This window comes from Bemisia tabaci, chromosome 7 (genome assembly GCF_918797505.1).
Source record: "Bemisia tabaci chromosome 7, PGI_BMITA_v3".
NCBI classification, from domain to species: Eukaryota; Metazoa; Arthropoda; class Insecta; order Hemiptera; family Aleyrodidae; genus Bemisia; species Bemisia tabaci.
This window is the reverse complement of record NC_092799.1, coordinates 9,471,934-9,494,904: the sequence shown is the minus strand read 5'-3', so window position 1 is coordinate 9,494,904 and position 22,971 is coordinate 9,471,934. Positions and strand designations below refer to the sequence as shown.

The 22,971-nt window shown below is 39.9% G+C and overlaps 2 protein-coding genes across 4 annotated transcripts in view; one reads left to right on the top strand and one right to left on the bottom strand.

Annotated features, from left to right (window-relative positions):
• Window positions 1-4,524, bottom strand: part of LOC109035345 (procathepsin L) — a 30,243-nt gene extending 25,719 nt beyond the window's left edge. Inside the window, exons 1-2 of one of the 3 annotated variants that reach the window (XM_072302079.1) lie at window positions 4,315-4,524; window positions 3,092-3,212 (exon numbers count right to left, since the gene is read on the bottom strand). In XM_072302079.1, coding sequence (XP_072158180.1) covers window positions 3,092-3,212; window positions 4,315-4,328 — 135 coding nt within the window. In that variant the 5' untranslated portion in view covers window positions 4,329-4,524. The remainder of the gene's footprint in view (window positions 1-3,091; window positions 3,213-4,314) is intronic. The other 2 variants (XM_072302082.1, XM_072302081.1) reach the window with 2 other exon arrangements.
• Window positions 4,525-18,804: 14,280 nt separating this feature from the next.
• Window positions 18,805-21,497, top strand: mRpL14 (mitochondrial ribosomal protein L14). The gene is made up of 3 exons (XM_019048932.2): window positions 18,805-18,995; window positions 19,771-19,978; window positions 21,107-21,497. Exons 2-3 carry the CDS (start codon window positions 19,780-19,782, stop codon window positions 21,358-21,360), a joined length of 453 nt encoding a protein of 150 aa, XP_018904477.2. The 5' UTR covers window positions 18,805-18,995; window positions 19,771-19,779; the 3' UTR covers window positions 21,361-21,497.
• Window positions 21,498-22,971: the final 1,474 nt, after the last annotated feature.

Sequence of the window (22,971 nt, the reverse complement as noted above, 5' to 3'; positions counted from 1 at the left end):
CAATGCTTGCAACGCTATGTCCGTGGAATGATAGTCATCCCGGTTCTCCGCTCGGAGCATCACCCTGGGCTCACGGGCTCGTCAGGAGGATATCTGAGACATTTTTATCCGTGTAGGGTGGCGATCGACATTCTCCTGCATCCTTGCGAAGTCTCGCTGCGTCAACTTTTTTCGGCGGAGTCTGGCACAGGTCTATAGAGGGACTTTTTCTGTCGTCATTTCTCCTTGGCGAGGACATCAGGCCGAAGGCATCCTTGGGCATCCTGTGGGACTCGCTGCGACCGCGGCACGGGCGCTCGGGAAACCCTGGGCAACATTTTCCTGAGAAATCGTGGGAAGGCAACCTGGAAATGTGACATCTACGCGTCCTCACTGCACTACGAGGCGGCGCTGACGTTGGATGACAGACGGTGTTGACGGCGTACAGAAGCAACAATATCGGGCAATGGCATGGCTACGAGGCGGTTTCTGAATCAGCAGGAATGTGTTGGACGGACGGTCGCGGAACTCTGCTCGGCGTTGTTAGATTTAGCTACGTTAAGGAAAACCGAAACCCGGTGTTGGAGAAGAGCGCATTTTATTTCGTTTTTGTTTGGCTCGATTTTTTTTTAAAAAGCACCGAGAGGAATCAGGTGAGAGCTGGGGCAGTGAGGCTTCATGGCTCTTTTGGCATTTTGTTAAACGATCGGGGGAACTATGAAGTTCTTCAAACCTCAGCTCTGATCGGATTCCGGCACGAAGTGTAGCCACTTTATTTATTTTTTTTTTTACAGATCAAAATCTAATTGTAGTAAGTTTTACGCTGACCCTTATTTATTCACTATTTTTTTATTACGTTATTTTATTTTCTATATTTGTTTTACCGACTTACCGTTGCAGTATTGCTGCGCGCGAGCCCTGGCTTCGAGAGGGGAGGTCCTATTCTTTTTTTTAAAGTTTTTTTTTAAAAAAACCCATAGCAAGGGGGGTGTCGTGGTAAGGCGTGCTATAATACCTGCGGTTCTATGTCCGCATTATCACGATGCTTCCGACGCCTTGGATACGGGGCCATGTTTTTCGGAGCGCAAGCTCGCGCGTGCATTTCGGCGACCTCAGAGTATCTACCTTGGAGCACTGGTCATCGCAATGACATCTCTGACGTCGTCGCTCTTCCGGATGCTACCGAGATACAGGGTGTTTCAGACCACCCGTACCAGGCCTTTTTCTCGGTTGGTATAGGTCGTACGAAGTCGGAGACCGCGGGGTTGAATAGGGAATTGACCCCAAGGAATCCGAATTTCGTGGTCCCGAAACCCCCCCACCCCCCTTGGGAGGTAAAGAGGGGGTCACGATGCTAAAAGTCACGGTTCCCGACCGAATTGCGGATGAATCGCATCAGAATTGAAAAGCATGGAAAATTTCACGTGGAATTGACCCCTAAAATCCAAAATCGGACCATCCAAGGCCCAAATTTGATCCTCTAAAGAGGGGGACAGTACCCCCCTCCATAATTTCTCTTTGGTCTCAAAATTGACGTAAATTCTCCAGAAAAAGACGGTTTCCCAGGTAATCGACCTCGAGAAATCCAAATTTCATGATCCCAAAGATCCTCTAGCTCCCCTTGGGGGGTAAACGGGGGGCCCAATTTTAAAAATCGGGGCTCCTTTCCGAAATGCAAATTGATTGCATCCAAATTGAGGAGCAGAACACATTTACATCTTAAGTGACTCCTAAGAGTTCTAATTGACCCCCCTGAACGGCAGTAAGTAACCCCCTGAGGAAGGGGGCCTCGTCCCCGCCAAAAATTTCTCAGGATTCCTCTTTGGTCGCAAAATTGACGTCGATTCTCCAAAAAAAGATGGTTTCTCATGTAATCGACCCCGAGGAGCTCAGGGAACATGAAATTTAGAGTCCTCGGGGTCGATTACATGAGAAACCATCTTTTTCTGGAGAATCGACGTCAATTTTGCGACCAAAGAGGAATCCTGAGAAATTTTTGGCGGGGACGAGGCCCCCTTCCTCAGGGGGTTACTTACTGCCGTTCAGGGGGGTCAATTAGAACTCTTAGGAGTCACTTAAGATGTAAATGTGTTCTGCTCCTCTATTTGGATGCAATCAATTTGTATTTCGGAAAGGAGCCCCGATTTTTAAAATTGGGCCCCCCCCCCCGTTTACTCCCCAAGGGGGGCTAGAGGATCTTCGGGATCATGAAATTTGGATTTCTCGAGGTCGATTACCTGAGAAACCGTCTTTTTCTGGAGAATTTACGTCAATTTTGAGACCAAAGAGAAATTATGGAGGATGGTACTGTCCCCCTCTTTAGGGGATCAAATTTGGGCCTTGGATGGTCCGATTTTGGATTTTAGGGGTCAATTCCACGTGAAATTTTCCGTGCTTTTCAATTCTGATGCGATTCATCCGCAATTCGGTCGGGAACCGTGACTTTTAGCATCGTGACCCCCTCTTTACCTCCCAAGGGGGGTGGGGGGGTTTCGGGACCACGAAATTCGGATTCCTTGGGGTCAATTCCCTATTCAACCCCGCGGTTGCCGACTTCGTACGACCCATACCAACCGAGAAAAAGGCCTGGTACGGGTGGTCTAAAACACCCTGTATATACTCGGAGGGACCCGCGGCGCGGGGTCGTATCTTGGAGGCAGCGATTAGAGGTAGCACCTAGCCTGTGTATCTAGTGGATATCGCTCTGTATTAACCGATTATATCGATCAGCTCTACCATTTTGAGTTACGTGTGTTGGATCATTTATCCCCCCCCCCCCCCTCCCATTACACTATCATTGGTTGAGGTGACAGTATATTTAAATTTTCAGGTACACAGGATTATTTTTTCTACACTAACGAACTTACTTGGCAAACTTTCAAAGGCTATACATGAACAGGCCGGTAAAATTACGAGGAGACAAACAAACAATGAAAAGAAAAAATTGGGTCATGGAACGATCGATCATGCTATTTCAACTGGACTTTCGGCTTCTTTATTGACGAAATATTCGATACTTAATGCATAAATACTGACAATGAGCGAACTTATATCATGGTCATTCCTAGGTATATGTATCGGCATAGCAAGAATACTACAGAGATTGGCTTACTTTAAAATTCATAAATTCAGTCTCCAGATTTCGAAGTTTCAGTGGCACGGTTGAGCAAAGTGACGCAAAACAAATCTGAAGCAGAAATCCAAGGCGTTTCATACGATTCACCATGTCTGAGCTAGAGAAAAGAAATCAATGGACACATTTAAACTATACGTTGTTAAGGAGAAATAACGTATGAATGTTCGACCGTTGCCAAGTTTCCCTCGGCGAGTTCGCTCTCCCAAGTTGCAAATTATGAATGTCTCCTTGAAATTTTGAGATACTTTAGATCACATTACTAAGAAAAGTCTCTAAGAATTTGGACAGAAAATGTTTAAAAGAGTTCCTGGAAATTTAAGTTTTATCAAAGGAAATTTGGGAACGTACGAATGTTCATACGGCGTTCAAAAAAGTCCGTGCACACTGAAGGCTTTTAAAAAAGACTTATTTGCAGTAGAGTTAAATCAGTAACGTATCGATGACTGAAATCGAAAAATGCGCATTTTATTTCGCAATTTTGCAACCCTCCGTTTTCTTAATTTTTGTAGGCAATTAACCAACTCGACGGTGAAACTACGGAATAATGAACGCGTAACTCAGTTTTCTACGTTGCACAGTTTCCCTTCATCCTCTATTTTTTAATTTGAAAAATACTCGACGTCATTTGGACGTACTTTTATCAAACGGAACTATGTTCATTGTGACGTGAGCCCTGTGATGCATATATTCTTATGGGTCTCAGAACTCATGTTTTAATGCACATAGTTCCGTCCATTTGGACGTATTTCTGTTAAACGAAACTAAGCGCCAAATTGAGTTCCTTTTGAGGATTATAGAATCCCGGATAACGCATTCTGTCAAACGGAACTAAGCGCCATGAAGAAGCATTGCGAGTATAGGACGGAACGAGCATCGCGTTCCGCGATACCCGCCAATCCAAGCCCCCCTCTCCCTTCCACCACCTGATGGCGCTTAGTTCCGTTTAATAGAAATACGTCCATTTCCTCAAAACTTTCCTGATTTTCCTCTCTGCGTCATGAAAGTTTCATAAACTTTACAAGAAACTGCGTTGGTGTTCAAATCGTCGTTCTTTTTTTTCAACCCAGACTCCTATGATGTGAAAATTTTTGGAATTCGAAGTTAATCTCAAATATTATTAAACGCTTAGGTACATGCATTTGTATCCTGAATTCCTTCAAGTACGTGCATGAATAGAATACATTATGTACAACCAATACCTCAGTTTACGCATCCACCCACAGAGCTCACCTCACGTCCATACTATTTTCGACAGTCCGACTACTTACTGGAATGTAAACTACTCAAGGTAAAATTAACGTCCTGTACAGTTTTAGAATCTTAAAGATTTCATGTTTTTGTTCTGGTCCGTAAAATGCGGGAGAAATCGTTGCAAACGTCAAGGGAGCAAAATAAAATAAAACTGAACGCAAAAGCAAGACTGAAATTATGTAAGCCCCTCAGAACAAATGCACATTGAGCCGTCGATTTCTGTCATCGACAATTGAGGTATTGAGATAAAAAATAGGCACGACATCAGAAGAGTAATGAGGCTTGATTAAAGGCGTTCACTCCTACCCTGTTGTTCACAGCACGTGATAACCCTCGCTTTATCGACGGTTTTTAATCTGAAGCATCAATAAACCAATGAAACATTAAAATTATATTATATTTATAGACAGTCAAAAACTTGCAACGTCGCAAATTGAGGTGTAAATGGTTTCTACCTCGCCGTCAGTGATGAGAAACTGTATCACTGCACACGCGTCAGAGTGTAATTTCAGCGGAAATCGTGATTTCTTGCAGTCAAGCCGAGGCGATACTCTCAAAGGCGCTCCGAGCAACTATTCTGCCACTGAAGTATTGCACAGTATCAGTTGAAAATGAAGGCGCACTAACTTATGCCAGTTGACTGGTATCGTTCACCATTGTGTAAATTCCTACTAATCTTACGACGCACAATGGATCGAGTCAGTTAGAGAGGTCGGACATGGAATTTGTAACTAAAACTGCAAATTTTTATGTTTATTCCGTCACATTTTAAAGGAGGGGTATCGTTAAGGGCCTTTTTTGGGCCCACCCTGAAATTCCTCAACTCCGCGATTTTTTGGTCATTGAAGGTCTATATTTTACGGAATGCATAATGGTTTGGTCATTTTCGATCTATTTCGGGGTCTATCACTGGCCTAAACATGGGTCTGAAGGCCAATTTTGGCGAAAAATGCGGGTTTTTCGGCATTCAAAGCGCTGTTTCATACCGATCCCTTCGGAGGACAAAAATTTCCTTCAAGTATGTTCATTAGGGATGTAAGAGAGTCACTTTGGCCAATTTTCGTTGATGTCAAACTTTGCGCTCATTGTTAAAAAAAACTTTTTAGAATTTTCCTGTTTTTCATCGTTATTTAAAATGGCTTAAAAAAGCGACTCATCTTACGCCAGAGTTTAATTTTTTTGACAATAAATGGACGTGGGTGGTCAAAACCTTCCTCAAAAAACTTTTTTGGATTCAAAGCCCCCCAAAAAAGCCGGTGTTGCCATATTTTATTGCCTGAATTCACGGAAAACCTAGTATTTCAGAATTCGGAGGCTGTTCCTCGTCAAGAACATTCCGCAAGTTCAGAAACCTTTATTTTTCACACGCAGTGGCCACTTTAGTAGGGATTTTATGCATGTTTTATCTATTTATGTATTTATTTCCCGCTGTGGCTCAGCGTTGCCACATGTTATTCGGGAAAATCGAGAACAATTCGCGTTTAGGTGATTTTGCGCCATTTTTTTCGGATCATGCCAGTGGTAGACCCCGAGATAGATCGAAAATGACCAAACCATTATGCATTCCGTAAAATATGGACCTTCAATGACCAAAAAATCGCGGAGTTGAGGAATTTCAGGGTGGGCCCAAAAAAGGCCCTTAACGATACCCCTCCTTTCAATCTAAGTTAATTTATTTGATTATTTGCCTAGGCATTTGACAAAATGCCTGATTTTACTATTTGCCTGAGACATATACTTTGTGACCCTGACGATGAAGCGCTCGCCCTTCGAAAAACCTCGGTCAAAGTTTATGTAAGTGTTTTTTTTTATAAAATTGTAATATTATCTCTAGCACTTGGCTACACCCTACATGCCAATATATTCAGTGCTACTACCTTTTAGACATTGTGTTATACAATATTCGCTGAACTTGATTTCCTATTTCAATACATGTAATTCAGCGGATTAAATCATTTTTTCGTATCTCAGTAATTAGGTAATCAATCTATGAACCAAAAGTATCCTCGTGCTCAGTTCTCTCGGTAGTTTCTACTTAAATACAAAATATTTATCAAAGTTCAGACTCCTGCAAGGAATTCTTATCGAAAGATCCGAACTAAATTTTGGTCTTATTTTAATTTTTAGTTATAGCAAATAGAGTTAATACTTTGTAGTTCTCTATATTTTGAATAAAGAAAAAAAAATTAATTTCAATTCAACCACTAGATTCCTGATAAAACGAGAAGATCGGTTGCCCGATCCTAAGAATGCCTGATGGCGCTCACCACAGATTTGGAATTTTTGCCCTATTTTTGAGCACTGTTTTAAGTTGAGTTTTAGTTCAAGCTGAACCAGGCCCGCCACATCCCATCTCGGGCCCTGGTACCAATTTTCTGGCCCGGGCCCCTAGCACAGGGGGGGGGGGGGGGCCGGGGGGCCTCCCCCGGGAAATTTTTGAAATTTTAAATCTATTTGGACGCATTATGAAGCTCTTATGATGGAGATTTTCCATCAATTTCTGCAGAATAATTACGCCTTTTTGTTTACTTTCAGCACCAAAAACTTTCGAATTGTTGCATTCAAAACATCTATAATTTTTTTTTTGAGGGGGCAGATGATAATTTTCAATTCTATGGGGAGCTGGGCCCCCCTGGACTCCCCTTTCGTACGTCTATGGCAAGGAAGTTAAGCCATTGAAGTCGAGGATGCCCAGAAAGGAGCCTCTTAGCATCCGACAACGGAAGAAAATGAAACACAGTTACTAAAAATATCATTCTACATATACTCAAAATCTTGAAAATCTCTAAAAAAGTAAGAAAAATTTTATAGTGCCCTAGCGTGTTTTTGAAATTTTATTCACCTTTTGCAGAATTTTTAGGGTAATTTTTTCACTTTTCCCTTCGAGACTAGGGTTACACATGAATTCGTAGTGGTTTGTCACCTGCGTCACGGGCCCCTCCAGGGCCCGGGCCCCGGTACCAAGGACTCAGTATCCCCCCCCCCCTTGTGGCGGGCCTGAGCTGAACACATTATGATGATTTAAATTAAAAGTGTAATAAGATTGAAACTTCCGATGGAAATTTTTTAATACGATCGACAGAAATGAAATTGTGTCGAACTTGATGAAAATCCGCCTATTTTTAGCCGGTGTTCATCCGAATCTTACATGGCAAATTCTGCCGTACAAAGGAGAAACATCGTATGAACCTTCAGGCGTTGCCAAATTTTCATTTATAAAACACGAATTTCCTGGTAAACTTAGATATTTTTCTCCCAATTTTTCAGATTATGTTGTTTGCAATTTCACCTAAAGTTTCCTGCTTTTCTGCTTTTCTACTCCTGCGTTAAAGTCCCCTTGTGATAGACTCGGAACGGTGCAGTGTAACACAATGGTTACAAACCATAGATCCTATACTGCTAGCGATGCGATGCGTGCTATGGAAAAACGCCGTATGAACCTTCAGGCGATCCCATATTTCCTTTGATAAAACACGAATTTCCTAGTAAATGTATGAATATTTTTCTCCCAATTTTTCAGATTATGTTGTTAGCAATTTCACCTAAAGCTCCTGAAAATTTCAAGAAAAAATGTTCATAACTTTTCTCAAAAATAAACATTTTACTGAAGGAAATTTGGCAAGTTTCGAATGCTCATACGGCGTTCTTCCATAGCGCGACAGAATTATTAGGAGACTTTAACGATTGAGAAGGAAAGCAAAACGTGCGTTGATGCAAGACAAAGAATTAGTGCGCAAGAGATTGCATACTTTCCAGGCTGTCTTTAAAAAACACGCATTACGAGTGCTTCCGAGCCACGCAGTGGCGTGGCGTGAATTGCGATGTATCGATTGTTTTGCAATTTAAACCTACGGTAAAGAATCGATTATTAAGGTGTTCGTAGCGAACACCCTGTTCATCGATCATTTTCCATAGGTTTAAATGGCATAACAATCGATATATCGCAAAGCACGCCTTGCCACTGGAGCCACCCTAAAAAAAGAGTAATCTCCGGGTTTTCCGGACCTGTAGACACCCTGATCCAGGGAGGGCAGGCCCAGCTGTAGAATACCTCTCATCGATAGCCAGAAAAATCAATCGGCAGAAAAAATGTTTGAAGTCAACACTCAAATCCCGTCAGTCCGAACTCTGTATTGCGAAAGAATGTCCTATGAGCCCTCGGACGTTGCCAAAATTTGTGAGATAAAACGGGAATTTCGTGGGGAATTTGTGCCCCCCCCCCCCAAAAAAAAAATTTGTTTATGAATTTTAATCGCGATTTCATCAAAACTCTCTAAATATTTCAAGGAAAAATATTCATACCATACCTCACCAAGACATAATATTAATATTATCGTGATACGGACCGCTTCTGTTTGTGGAACTACGCAATTCACTTGGATGGCATTTAGCAAAAAGGAACCAGCGCGATTACAGTGTTTTCAAGATCGTGCACCTTCTTCTGTACGTTTAAAATTACTTATAATCTATGTACAGTGTTAGAACTTACCTTCAGTATTTTCCTTCAAAATTAACAATTGTTTCGTGAGAAGCCAGAACCATTTTGTTATTCTGGGAGATTTCTTTCATAATTATGAAGAAGCAATCTTTTTACAACACTGTAATTGCGATGGTTCCTTTTTCCAAAATTCGACCCACTTAGAGACTTTCTCTGGACTTTGCCACCCGCCCCCCCCCTCTCTCTCTCTCTCTCCCCCTCTCTGTGTAGTTTAGTATTTTTTTGCTTTTTCACTGTAACGGATGTGTTTCCGAAATAATTTATTTTCGTGTTCTTTTTCCTGTTTACGATCCCCCCCTCTCCCATTGTTTTGCAGCCCGGAGGTTTCTTGACCGGACCGCCAAAGAAACAAAACAGGGGATTTCCATGTCCTGATTACAGTGACGCGTAAGGTCCATCATCCATCTCAGTGAAACAAAGGACCCCGCCTGGCCGCATCCGAAAGTGATGGAATGCACCCCTTCCTGAAATCCCGCAAAGCTCGGATTTTCCGCCATTGGAAAACAAGGAAGAAGTTTCTGGAATACATCCTAATTGCAAGAGGGGTCAGCCAGGGGGGGGGGGGATTGTTTGCGGTGGCTTCAGGCCAGCAGTTTACGAGATTATAAAAGGGCAAACCCAACCCTAAATTTCGGTCAGTTTGGTTTCAGCAAGCGAAGTAATTTCATGGGTGAGCAGGTCAGTGGGTCAGTCAGTCGGTCAGTCGGTAGTGTTGTGTTGTGTGGTGTTGTTTTGTGTTGTAGTGGTTGCTTACACTACAGGTTCTAATCCGTGAGTACACTGTGTATAATAGCTTATTCTTAACTTCTACTGCAAGAAAATTTATAGTTTAAAATTTATATGCTCTACAATTCAAAAATTTATTTATTAATTTTTTAATTTCAAATTTTTTATATTGTAAAATTTAGATTTCAATTTTTACTTTATAAATTTTAAAATTTTTGGTTTTCAATTTTATTTTTATCTTAATGCTACATATCATTTTTCCAATTTATTCATACTCAATAGGTCATTAGGTCAATAATACATATATATTATTACTACCGCAACTATATACTTACTACTACTCATACTATACTTACTTACTTACTTACTTACTTACTCACTTACTGTACTTACTATACTTATTTACCTACCATACTACTCACTATATGCCTACTACTACAATATTTATAGTATATATACACTATTGATCTATTGAGTCTGAAAAAATGGAAGAAATGATGTAAAACATTAACATAAAAATCAAATTGAAAAATAAAAATCATAAAATTTAAAAATTAAAAATTTTAATTCTAAAATGTAAAAGTTAAAAATTTTTGAAATCAAAAACTTTTAATTTTAAAAATCTAAAATAAAGTTCCTAAACTGTAAAGACTGTTAACTGTTAAACTTTTTTCTTAAGCCAGATTTTTTCCCCTCCTCAAAAGCTTCACGTCAGTTTTTCTTTCTCATTTGTAAGTATCTTTTCTGAATTGACGAGAGATGCGGTTAGATAATTTTCAGCATTTTAATCACAAGGAAAATTGATTGACTGCGTTTTTATTACTCTCTCGAATAAGACACTAGTTTTGCTCTCTGTGTTTTACTTTCATTTATTTTTTTCATCAGATGAATATGAAACGAACACAGTAAAAATTGTTGGAGGGTATGATCGAAAAATGAAAACGTGAATCGATCGACAAATTATTAAAAAACCAGTGTAGACTCGATCGACATGAATCAATCGAAAAATGAAAACGTGAATCGATCGACATGAATCAATCGACACCGATTCGATCGACAGTTAATTTAAAAACACCCGTATCGATTCGATCGACATGAATGGATCCAAAAATAAAAACGTGAATCGATCGACACCGATTCAATCGACAACCGTGAATCGATCGACAAACCCTTGAATCGATCGACAAACCCGTAAATCGATCGACAAAAGCCGTGAGTCGATCGACAAACCCGTGAGTCTATCGAATTTTGTCGATCGAATCAATGTCGATCGATTCACGTTTTTATTTTTCGATCCATTTATGTCGATCGAATCGACACGGGTGTTTTTAAATTAACTGTCGATCGAATCGGTATCGATTGATTCAGGTCGATCGATTCACATTTTCATTTTTCGATCGATTCATGTCGATCGAGTCGACTCCGGTTTTTTAATAATTTGTCGATCGAATCGGTGTCGATCGATTCATGTCGATCGATTTACGTCGATCGATTCACGTTTTCATTTTTCGATCGATTCATGTCGATCGAATCCATACCCTCCAAAATTGTTTCACCTTGTTTTATTTAGTGTTTTTTCTTGTATACTTTAAACTACTTTTCCTCTATTTGCATAGTTTCATACCAGGAGGAAAAACAGTTTTTCAAACTGTTCAGCTTAGTTTCCGTTTTATATTCCGTAAACCTCAAACTACCTAATTTTCTTTTGTTTATCTTTTTTTTCAGATCGGCAAGAAACGAAGCGCTCACAGCGGAAGGTGTTTTACTCGCATTTGATCATTGAATTTCACATTAATAATATTTAGTGTTGATAATATTAACATAGATTTTCGCATGATTGAGCAGGAAACACTGAGTCGTTTCTAATTACTTATCACTTTTTTTATCAATTATCACTTTAAAATGACTTTTATTAGTAGCTCACATCGTCGCCTACCTGACATAAGGGCGTAGCTACACTTTGCAATGAACCCTGTCTTCCACACAAATCAATGCTTTTCCGGGCTCATCTCAATCTGTAGTTACGCCCTTCTGTCAGCGGGCCGATTATTGAAATTGATAGACAAAGCTATAGCCAAAGAAGACAAAAGAAATATAGAGGGATCCTATTGGTGATAGCGGGCGGTTGCATTGGACAAAAGAGGTAGGTAATAGACTAAGTAACAGCAACCTACGAGGGACCCGATAATTAGTCCATTATTTTCTCCCTTCGTCTAAAGGAACCATCCGTTTCAACCAATAGGATAGCTCCATACTCCCTATGTCTTCTTTGTCTATCGCCTTATCTTTCAATTTCAACAATCGGCCCGCAGCAGCCAAGCGACGACATAACAAATAGCGAAAGAAAAGACAAAGGTAGAAATTAGCTACATTACATTCCAAATAAATAATTAATTTTGTATTAGAATGAGAGATGGGTATCAGCTTCATCAAATTGATTTTACATGAACAAAAAGCCCGAAGGATCATCATATTAAAAACAACTGAAAAGGGGATAGTATTCGAACAAACAAAAATATTTATCAAATTTCTTTATATAAAAACACAACTTCTATTTAAAATAAATCTTCCACTAAACTTTTTATTTTCAAGTTAGGTTAAGCTCCAACTAAAATTTCTTTTTTTTATTCTTAGTTTGTTTCAGGTCTGCAAAAAACGAAGAAAATGCTCCGCATGATGAGCCATTGAAGACGGAAGTAGTGCCCTCCAAAATGTGTACCTATTTGTTCTATCGTATCCATAACTTAAATGCCCTCAGTTGCTGAAAGAGATAAAAAGTATTTGAAATTCCTATAAGTTAGGTATGCATACAGTTCTCGTGTAATACCTACTATCAAACAATACCGCATTCAACTGAAAGTAATTGGAATGAATCATGTAGAAAGGAATTATCATTTTCGGTTTATTGTAGCATAGACATAAATGCCATGAATTTTTCTAAATGAGCCAGAAATATTAGTTTCTTTTTGCGTTATACAGTTCAGTTACTCTACAGCTGAATGCAAACTTGAAATTAACGAGAGAAACAAAACCATAAACCCGCGTAGCCCGGACGCATTGTCGCTTATCTGACGTAAGGGAGTACCGCAATTTCCGTATGAGCCTCGGAAAGCATGGTTTTATATGCGAAATAGAGCTCACATGGAAATTGAGATGTGCCCTTACATCAGAAGGGGACGGTATGTAACAAGGTGGTACAATAGTGATTAATAATAAAATAGGTAGTAGATAAGCCAAATGGTACAATAGTGCTGCGACCACACAATTTTGCTGGGAAAACAAGGCCAAAAAGTTCGAAAAAATAGAAATCAAAAGTTCTATTTGGCCTCGTTTTCCTCACAAAATAGTGTGGACCCAGCACTATTTTCCCACCTTTCTGCAATTAACGCTGCATGATATAGTCCAAAAGCATCACGGAACTGCATTTTAAAATTGAAAAAGTAATACCTAAACTTTGATATCTGAATTTTGGCATGGTGCCTTGACTAAAATTTTGATAAGAGATAAATAGACACATGGATCATGGACCTATGCACGCTAAAAGGAAGTATGTTGCATGCAAATAGTTCCCTTTAGCATTTATAAGTCCAGCGTGATAATCAGTGGCGTGGCGTGAATTGCGATATATCGATTGTTATGCCATTTAAACCTATGGTAAAGAATCTATTATTAAGGTGTCCGCTGGGAACACCCTGTTTATCGATCATTTTCCATAGGTTTAAATGGCATAAAAATCGATATATCGCAATTCACGCCATGCCACTAATGATCATAGAACAGAACTTTTAACTACGTGGATGAGGGATTAGATAGAAATGTAGAAGCCAGTTTTGTCGACTGTTGCTAATCATACTAATAATTCATGATTTGCCTTGTTTGTTTCAGATGCGGCTGAAGATTCGGGCTTGGGGGGAGGGATCGCTGAGGGAGGAGGTTCCCAGGGAAGGGGGGTTCGTAGGGTTGGGAAGTATCGCGGAACTAGGATTCCCAGGGGGGAGAGTCCCGGGGAGAGGGGGGTCCGTAGGGTTGGGTGTGGCATCGCGGGGTAGGGTTTCCTAAGGGTGGTTCCCGGGGAGAGGGGGGGGATGTCCGTGGGGTTTAAGTAGGATCGTGGAGTAGGGTTTCCAAGGGGGGAGGGGCCGCGGAGTAGAATCACGGGGGGAGGAGTAGGATTTTTTTTTTTTTTTCCGCGACTGGCTTGCTGAGATCCTCCGTGGCGTTACGTCCCGGGGTCCGCCGTCGCCGGCAGGGGCGCCCGCCGGGACCCCGTGGGTCCGTTGGGCGTCCCTGCCCCCGACCCCCCGCGAGGGGGGGCTTTTTCCCCCCTCGCGGGGGGTCGGGGGTGGGGGCGCCCAGCGGACCCTTATGGGGTCCCGGCGGGCGCCCCTGCCGGCGACGGCGGCTCCGGGGCGTTACGCCCCGGAGGATCTCAGCAAGCCACGAGTGGGGAAAAAAAAAAAAAGGGAGGAGGTGGGAAAGGAACCTGGGGGCCGGAGAAGCCTGAAGCCGGGGTTGGGGGAGGCCGTCATCGTAACTGGATCGTCGTACCGGGATCATCGTACCAGGATCATCGTACCGGGATCGTCGAATTTTTTTTTTTTTTTTTTTTTTTTTTTTTTTTTTTTTTTTTTTTTTTTTTTTCTGTTTCAGGTGCAGCTGCCGTTCCCGCAACCGAAGGTAAGATACCGTTTAATTTCTCCTCATTTGTAAATAAGGGTTATAATCGTTAAGCAGTTTTAGCGGGCACTACTTCCGTCCTCCGAGCAGAGCTGCTTTTTAGCAAAATCAAAAATGGCATGAAGCAGAGGAAGTATGGAGCTGCGTCAGCATTGGTAAGTACTTTATTTTTTCCTCCCCCCCCCCCCCCGTGGATTAGGGCTCATGGCGATACCACGTTAAAAAAAGCGCGCCTAAAGCTCTACCTCCAGGAGCAGTACCGTATCATTTACCTGATCGGACTATCCTAAGGTGGTGTGGAAACGAGCTTTTCAAAAATTGTTTCCCCGTTCCTTTTACGATTTGTGCTTTATACTGCCGTGCTGAGGAAAAACGTCGTATGAATATTCGAGAGGTGCCAAATGTCCTCCGATAAAACGTTTAGTAAAGAAGAAAGTTATGAATATTTTTCCTTGACATTTTCAGGAACTTTAGGTGAAATTGCGAACAAAATTATCTGAAAATTTGGGAGAAAAATATTTAAACATTTTCCCAGAAATTCGTGATATCGCGGAGGAAATTTGGCAACGCCTGAGGGTTTATACGGCGTTCTTCCTTAGCACGGCAGTATAGCTTCTGGCTGACGTCGAAACCTGAGAATCTTTTTATTGAACCATACGAAACTGAAATTTTCAGGTGAGAGTAACACGAAGCTGAAGAAGTGTGAATTTTCTTTTTCACACAGAGAGCAGAAATTAAATACCTGGTAACTGCCACCAGGTGCCTATAATGGGGCATCAGTTTCTAATAGACCAAATTTAGAGAAAATTTCCTGATGGAAATCCAATGAAAACGGGACACTTTACGCTGAGGAGCAACATTATGTCTTTTCGAGAATGATCGGCTCAATTCCAGTTATCATCATTGAGTACAGAGTCGTAATGTGAATGCAAGAGCTGGCGCCATGTTCTGCTCGACGAGTTCCGAGCCTAGAGCGGTGTGCGCCAAGCTTCGGTCACATTTTCGATACATTTTTTAACCAAAATGGCGGTGTGGAATACGTGGTAATTCTTATCTTCTTTGTTTACATCGGATGGCCGGGTACCCATGTCCCATGTATCGAAAGCAATCCATCTTGTATCGGAAAACTTACCCGGCGTAATACAGGAGTCTCGGAATTCGGGACCTGGAAAATGCTTGAAAGTGGCGCCAGCCCTCCCACTACTTATATTACGACTCTAAGTACTCCTCAACATCGGAGATATACTTCGAATGTCACACCATTACGCACAAGTGCCGATAGGTCAGTTATCTATACTTTCTCTGCCAAATATACAGCATGTTTGAAAGTGTAAACTACCAACTCGCACGTTCACCATCTCGCGGAGTCAGGCACGTTCTACTAACCTCTCTGTGTCAGGTGGCAACACCTCATACCTAAAATTCTCTGTTTGACGCAATTTCAATCGATAAATTACGTACAATTTTTCATACTAGCGAGGCAACTACTGCAATCCTCAAAGGCTTTTTTCCAGGGATAGCTTGTTCTTTCTTCTTCTTCTTCTTCTTCTTCTTCTTCTTCTTCTTCTTCTTCTCACCCTGGTAAAAATTGGCGATAGGAGCTGCGTTTCAAAATACCATAGGAGTTCTTATAGCCAACTAAAGATGGCTATTAAAAATTATATAGCTGACTGTAGAAAGCAGAGCAAATCATATAGCAAGGCTATACGAAGCTATAAAAATTATACAGTCGGGCTATAGTTCCTATCGCCGGGCTTTACACTTTATCGCCATTGGCTATAAGAGGCTATAAGAAATTGTGTAGAAATTCGTGTGCTTTGGAAATCATTAAGTTTGATACGGAACTACCTTAATATTTACAAAACACACATTATATTTTCCTTTAAAACATATTTTTTTTTTTTTTTTTTTTTTTTCCATCAATTAAATGAGAATAGTGAGCAAACATTTCAAAATCATGAGTTGAAAAACGCTGACTACGCGAGATCAAATATTAGAGCCTAACACAAAGCGGAGCGGCGACGTACTGGCGCCTACAAACCTAACAGGGATACTTCACGCATTGCGCAATGCGTGAAGTATCCCTGTTAGGTTTGTAGGCGCCAATGCGCGTCTCGCGCTCTCTGCCCGCCCGCCTTGCCGCAGCGTGCCTCGGCGTCTGAAGCAACTTTTTCACACCAGAGGTATTGCACAGTATCATAAGAAATTGAAGGTGCTCCAACATATTAAGAATGACAAGCATCCTTCAAAAGTACGGAGCTTTCCTCGCAAAATAAACCAAGATACTACGGCACAAAAAGAGAGCGGTAGTCAAAAAACTAACCAAGCCCTATCCGTAATTAGTAACGTTTAGCATAAACTTTATAGTCTGGCTGTTGCTTAATCTCCATCGGCTATAAAAGGCTATAAGATATTGTACAGCCGGCTACAGAAGCCATTGGAAATCTTACAGCCGGCTTTAGGTCTACAGTATTTTGGAACACACATTCCACTGCCAATTTTTACCAGGGGCAGGAAACCAAGCGACAGTCTGTCTTGTAATTTTGTTAGTAGGGGTAAAAATCAGGGCGTCATGCGTTGCTTATTTTTCCCGCCAGAAAATGAAAAATGGCTATTAAGCAACGTGAAATGCAGTTGGACTTACTGGATCGCATTTAGCAAAATGGAACTAGCGAAATTACAGTGTTGTTAACTTGTTGCTTTTTGATAATTATCTAGAAAAATCTTCCAAAATAGCAAATAGTTTTTGCATCCCACCAAAAAATCGTCAATTTCAAAGGAAATTAATCGTGTTAATCGTGTACATTTTACCATTGTACATATTTTTAGTATTTTTAAAAGAAAAACAGAATTTGCACGATTTTGAAAACACTGTGATCACGCTGATCCCTTTTTGCTAAATGTGGTCCAACTGTGATTGAATGCATTCCATTATGTTGGCAGAGTTCAAGACAAATAAGTTTTGTCAACAGTGTAAGAGCAGTGCAATGGAAGATGTGTCATCTTGATTGGCATTAGGCTACGATACGCTACTGAAGATATCAAATCTTTTTCCTCCTTTCAACAGTATTTAACCTTACACTACGACGACTTAATTTCATGAACAGTTTGGACAATAGTCGCGGATAAACATACAGCAGCGGCGCAACTTTGCACCGCCTGGATGGAACTAAACCTCCTGGACGGATGTCCGTGTTGCATATTCAAGCAACTGAAGGCGCTTTGAGTTTTGCATTGTTCCTCAGCCGACGAAAGTTACCCAGCGCAACCTTGCGGTTGTTTGTGACGCATGGATGCAACTAAACCTCCTCGTTAGATGTCCATAAGAACCACATATTTCAATTCGCGACGTTGTAGAACTCCTGGTCATTTTTCATTTTTTCTTTGGAAAACTGGTCAATTTTTTTAAAACTTCCCTGATTTTTTCTCTGCTACCGGAATGTTCTGTATACATTTCGAGCTAAAAATCTGGCTTATTTCTCTTCGAAAAAATGAAATAGGAGCGGGAATTTTAAAACTGCGCGATGGGATACGTGAATTTACACGTTCGCCGTCGATATATAAAAATAACAGTGGCGTGGCGTAAATGATCGATTATCGATATCTCGCCATTTGAAGCTATGGTAAAGAATCGATTACTAAGGTGTTCGCTGTGAACATCCTGATAATCGATCTTTTTCATAGGTTTGAGTGGCGTTTCAATCGACAAATCGCAAAGCACGTCACGTCTCTGAAAAAAAACTGAAGGCGCAAGGGGAGCAACTCAGTGGCGTGGCGTGCTTTGCGATGTATCGATTGATCTGCCATTTGAACCTATGGAAATAGATCGATAAACAGGGTGTTCGTGACGAATACCTTAATGATCGATTCTTTACTATAGCTTCAAATGGGGAAGTATCGATAATCGATTGTTCACGCCACGCCACTGGAGCAACTCAACGCAGCACAACCTTGCGGGTTGTTTTCATCGCTCGGACTGAACCACTAACCACTAAATCACCTCGACGGACGTCCGTGTTGCATACTCAAACAACTGGAGGCGCTCTGGGTTTTGCTAATTTCGCAGCCACCGACAGAAGCAACAAGTTCATGACGTTTTCGTTAAAAATTTAAGAGTTTTGGGTTGAATCTATTATTAAAGAGGACGAGCAATGCGGTGCTTTTGTTCCCACCCTCACTACCATCTCCAATCCCTAACATCGGTTCAACACATGGTCAATCGAGTATATTTTTCTTTTTTTTTATTTAGATTTATCCGAGAAATGCACATTTAAAATTTGACATAATACAGTAATTCATCCTCCATAAGCCGAAGATTTTCTGGGGGAACTACGTGCCTTCAGAAAATACTATACCCGGTAACTGCTTTCAAAGATACAGAAACAACGAAAAATAGACAAAAGCGTTTGGTATTTCGCATCATGGAGACCAGACGCTCGCTGAGAGAAAGAGCGCAAATTTAAATTTGGCGCGAAAACTGTGGCGCGTCGACACTAGCGAACTCTATAGATTTTGTGAAGTATTCATCATAAACAAACACATTGCTCATTTTTAGGTTATCCCAATCTGGTCCTAATCATCAAATAGAACTGGTGTAAGAATTACTTTCATCCTGTAGTATAGTTTGTCCTACAATTACTACACGTGCGTATGTTTTTGCCGAAGTTTAACTGAATACTCTGTATCAATAACCGTCACTCACTAAATCAACTCTGCTACACCATTTAAGTGAGTATTCACTGGATCTACACCAGCTATCATCTTTTGTGTTTTATGATTGAATTTTTTATTTTAATATTTTATTTGGGTTTAAATAATGCAGCAGTACTAACATTTGACCGGAATCTATCATGGAATTGCAACTGAACACATTACAGATGCCCTCAAAAAGGCTGAGCGTACGAAACGTTGTCACTGACGACGAGTGAATTAGAACTGAGGAAAGAAAAGATTGGACAAATGTCACATGATGAAATGGCACCGTTCAGCATAAATTTATGTACTAACAAGTAGACTGACTGATGATTGATGTGTTCAGGTTGATTTGACTTTTGTCCCAAGGCGGATAAAGAATGGTGGTCACATTTCGTACCCTCTGGACATCACACGGTATCGGGTATATGCCGGCCGCGGCCGGGGGGGGCTGGCTCAATCTCGAATTGCATGGCTAAATCCGTACCCTCTTGACGTCACAACGCTTGAAGATGGCAGCCAAAATCCGAATGCGACCACCATTCTTTATCCGCCTTGCTTCTGTCCAATCTTTTCTCTCCCCAGCGGGGCGATTATTGAAATGACACAGAGTCGATACCATTTCAATAATCGCCCCGCAGTTGAATAGTCCCTTACACAAGCTGAGGTAAGCAGGATCTGCGTCCATGAGTGCATATCATCTTATCTGAATCATTTCTTTGTACCGAAAGATCTCAATGCATTCCTTCAAAAATCATCAAGAAGATCTGAAATTCACATTTTCACATCCACGTGAATTATCTTTTCCCAGCTTTCCAAGATGTTTGGCAGCCTAATTTTCATACCAGTTCGGTTTTCATACCACCCTATTCATTTTAACAAAAAAAGGACAGATGCTATCCACAAATTAACACGTTTGCGATGTGTTGACAACAGTGAAATTGGAAAACAAGCTATGGCGGAGGGGAAACCACCGAAATGTATTCATATCTATAACAGACGAGGAATTGGGATGATAGGTAAGCAACAAACCAGTATTATCTAACATTGTTTATTTAGCTGTTGTATGAGGCCTGCTTTTCATTTTCAGTGATGACAGTCATAGGATACCTTGCATATCGCACTGATGGTTAACAGCTATGGTAATAATAACATCTTTAGACATTGAGGAACTCCACTTTTTTTTCAGGAAACATTCTTCCGCAAAATGCAATCAGTCATTAACTGGAACCTCAATTTTACTAGTTTTAGTGAGATTCTGCTTAACAAGTAATTGAAAAGGTTACAATAATGTGTTGTTGCAGCAACACATTTGCAACCACTTGCTGGACAGGTTCTACCCTACTTAATTCATTGAAATTAAGTTGTGAGAAAAAGTTGTTAAGTTGTCGAATCTTAACCCTCCATGACATGAGAAAACATTGGATCTCTGATTCTGGGGGACACTAATATATTTTGTACCTAGCTTGCATAAGGAATATAGAGAACCAAATTTTTTTTCAAAATTTTAAATTCTTGGGAACTGTTATTCAAAAAAAGGAAACTTGGCTTTATGAAAATTTGCAAAATCATGCCACAGAAGAAAGATTCAATTTTTGAAAAACTCAGAAATACGTTGCTACAAATTTATAAAGCTATGCCATAGATAGATAGTTTTAATGTGTTTGAAAGCTCAGCTCTGCAACTTGGTAAGTATGAATTTTTAGTAAACCAAAAAAAGCTGAACATTATTTAGACATGGTTGTTACAGTCATCGAAAACTGAGAAATGTCAGTGAATGGTGGGAAACGTCAGGGGAAAATAATCGCATCACCTTCATTTGCTCTCTAGAATATTTTGGACACTCTGAACAACAAATTTTGCTTGTTAGAGTGTGGAATCGGCAATATTTAACCATCCCTCGAATAAAATCTCAGGTAATTTCTCCAAAATTTTAGAGAATTTCATTTTCTGAAATCCAAGCCAACCCTTTAAATAGTTAGTGAGATTTCCTTTTCCGCACATTCCGCTCCAAATCTCAGTACCTACTCAGAAATGGAGCCATAAAAAGACTATGTCTGTCAATTTTTTTGATTAAATTTTGTGGATTCTAGATTCAGTTTCATCTTCAGTTAAATATCTATACTTGTTTTTTTTATTTTTTGTAGGTGATAAAATTTTAGTCACTATCAAAGGAGAAATGAAGAAAGGGATAGTGGTTGGCACTAAAAAAGTTGACCAAGTGAATATTCCTGCATTTGACTCGAATAATGTAGTACTCATTGATGATAATGGATCACCGCTTGGCACTAGAATACACGCTCCAATACCTGTTTATTTAAGAACTATCCTAAAGGAAAAAACCTTCCACAAAGGAGCTGATTACACAAAAATTCTTTCCATAGCCTCAAGGTTTGTGTGAGGGACATTTCTTAAATTTATTTATGTAATTACTAGTTTTAAAGATTATGAACCTTTTTTGTTATTAAAAATAATTTTTAAAAATTTGTTTTGTATGAGATGGAAAATACACAAATAAACCCAGAAATTGAATCATCAGACTGACTTTTCGAAAACGCTACCTCAATATTCATAAGCCACTTTAACCTTGGTCTCTCGATATCTTGCTCTTTTACTGTGAAATTGATTTGAAGTGAGGAAGAAATTAGAAATCTCATAGCCTCAAAAGTTTTATAAAAAGCGTCCTCAAATGCAAAATTTAAATCTTCATCACAGCTTGTTTCAAATGAAATTACCTCTTCACACTGTGAATGTGCAAAAATGACTGTCTGCTTAAGCAGATGAAAAAAGTAAACTTATCTGAAACAGGGTCCATAATATTTTGAGGGAAAAGAACATTAGTATGAAGTGACCACAAATAACTATGTTTGATGATGGAAAAATTAACTTCTTGCACATTTTTTATTGAAGTGCTTTGGAGCAATTAGAGAAACTTTTCAGATGAGAGAAGTTTTGAGTATTTATCCATAGTCACTTAGGCATTCTGTGAATAGTTGTAACTCGCATCCTAATGTATTTTACGTCTTTACAAAGTATCACTTTATTTATGAAAGGTTGCACTGAAGATGGTAAGAGACAATTTTTGTAGTTAATTTGAGTTTTTCACTAGCTAAACCAGTGGTGTAAGAATGGGGAATTTAATCATTCGAAAATTATTGAGATTTACTCTTTCTTGTTCCAAAGCAATAGCTGCAAAGGGACCGAAAAAAATAATTTATCACATTCATAATAAAAACGCATTTCATCAGAGCATAAAAATATTTATGTTAATTGCAGTATTGAATAAAATAACATTATATAAGTACAGTACTCATGCAATTCGAAGAAAGGATAGGTTTGGCCAAAATTGGATGTGACACATGGGTTGGAGGGGTCATGAATAATCATATCTGCTCTGACATCAAAATGAGATGTTACACCACTTATAGTTCTGCAAAGTTATTCGCAATAATTTCAAGATTCATTCAAGGCTCAGCTTCTAAAAATGGAGGTGTCTACATAATAAAAAAAAAAGGAAATTATAATAATCTGATACAAGTTTATGCGAGCAACCTGTTGCAAAAATTTTATCTCTTCTGTTATTATTTATTTTTCAAAAAGAAATTGTATTTTCTTAAGTCACACAAGGTTTTTCAGAGTAACAAGAGTTCTTGTGGAGTTCTGTGCGTGTAACAGGTAAAATTTTCAAAGAAGATTAGGCCAAGGAAAGTAATGCCGCATGAAAATTTGAATTTAAACTAAATTTTGATATCGTATACTTCAAAGCTCTGAAATGAATTTACCTTCATTAGATCGTCAAGTTGCAGTGTATAAATCACTACGGTTTTAGAATTCCAGGTCAGATGTTTTGTTGTCATGTTTGTCCACTTAATCATGAGCATAAAATTTTCAAGTTTTGAAAGATGAATTTCATGGTTAAGTAGAAACCAGGTAGGTACTGAGTGAACTGGAAACTAGATTATCCTTAGTTTTGGAATTGAACATTTATTGGAGGAGATATGATAAAAAATAC

Bases quoted from the DNA above. Each gene is read 5' to 3' on its own strand.
- mRpL14 (XM_019048932.2), top strand. From the start codon at position 19,780: ATGTTTGGCAGCCTAATTTTCATACCAGTTCGGTTTTCATACCACCCT. The intron at 19,979-21,106 runs GTAAGCAACAAA...TATTTTTTGTAG, and splicing joins ACGAGGAATTGGGATGATAG to GTGATAAAATTTTAGTCACT.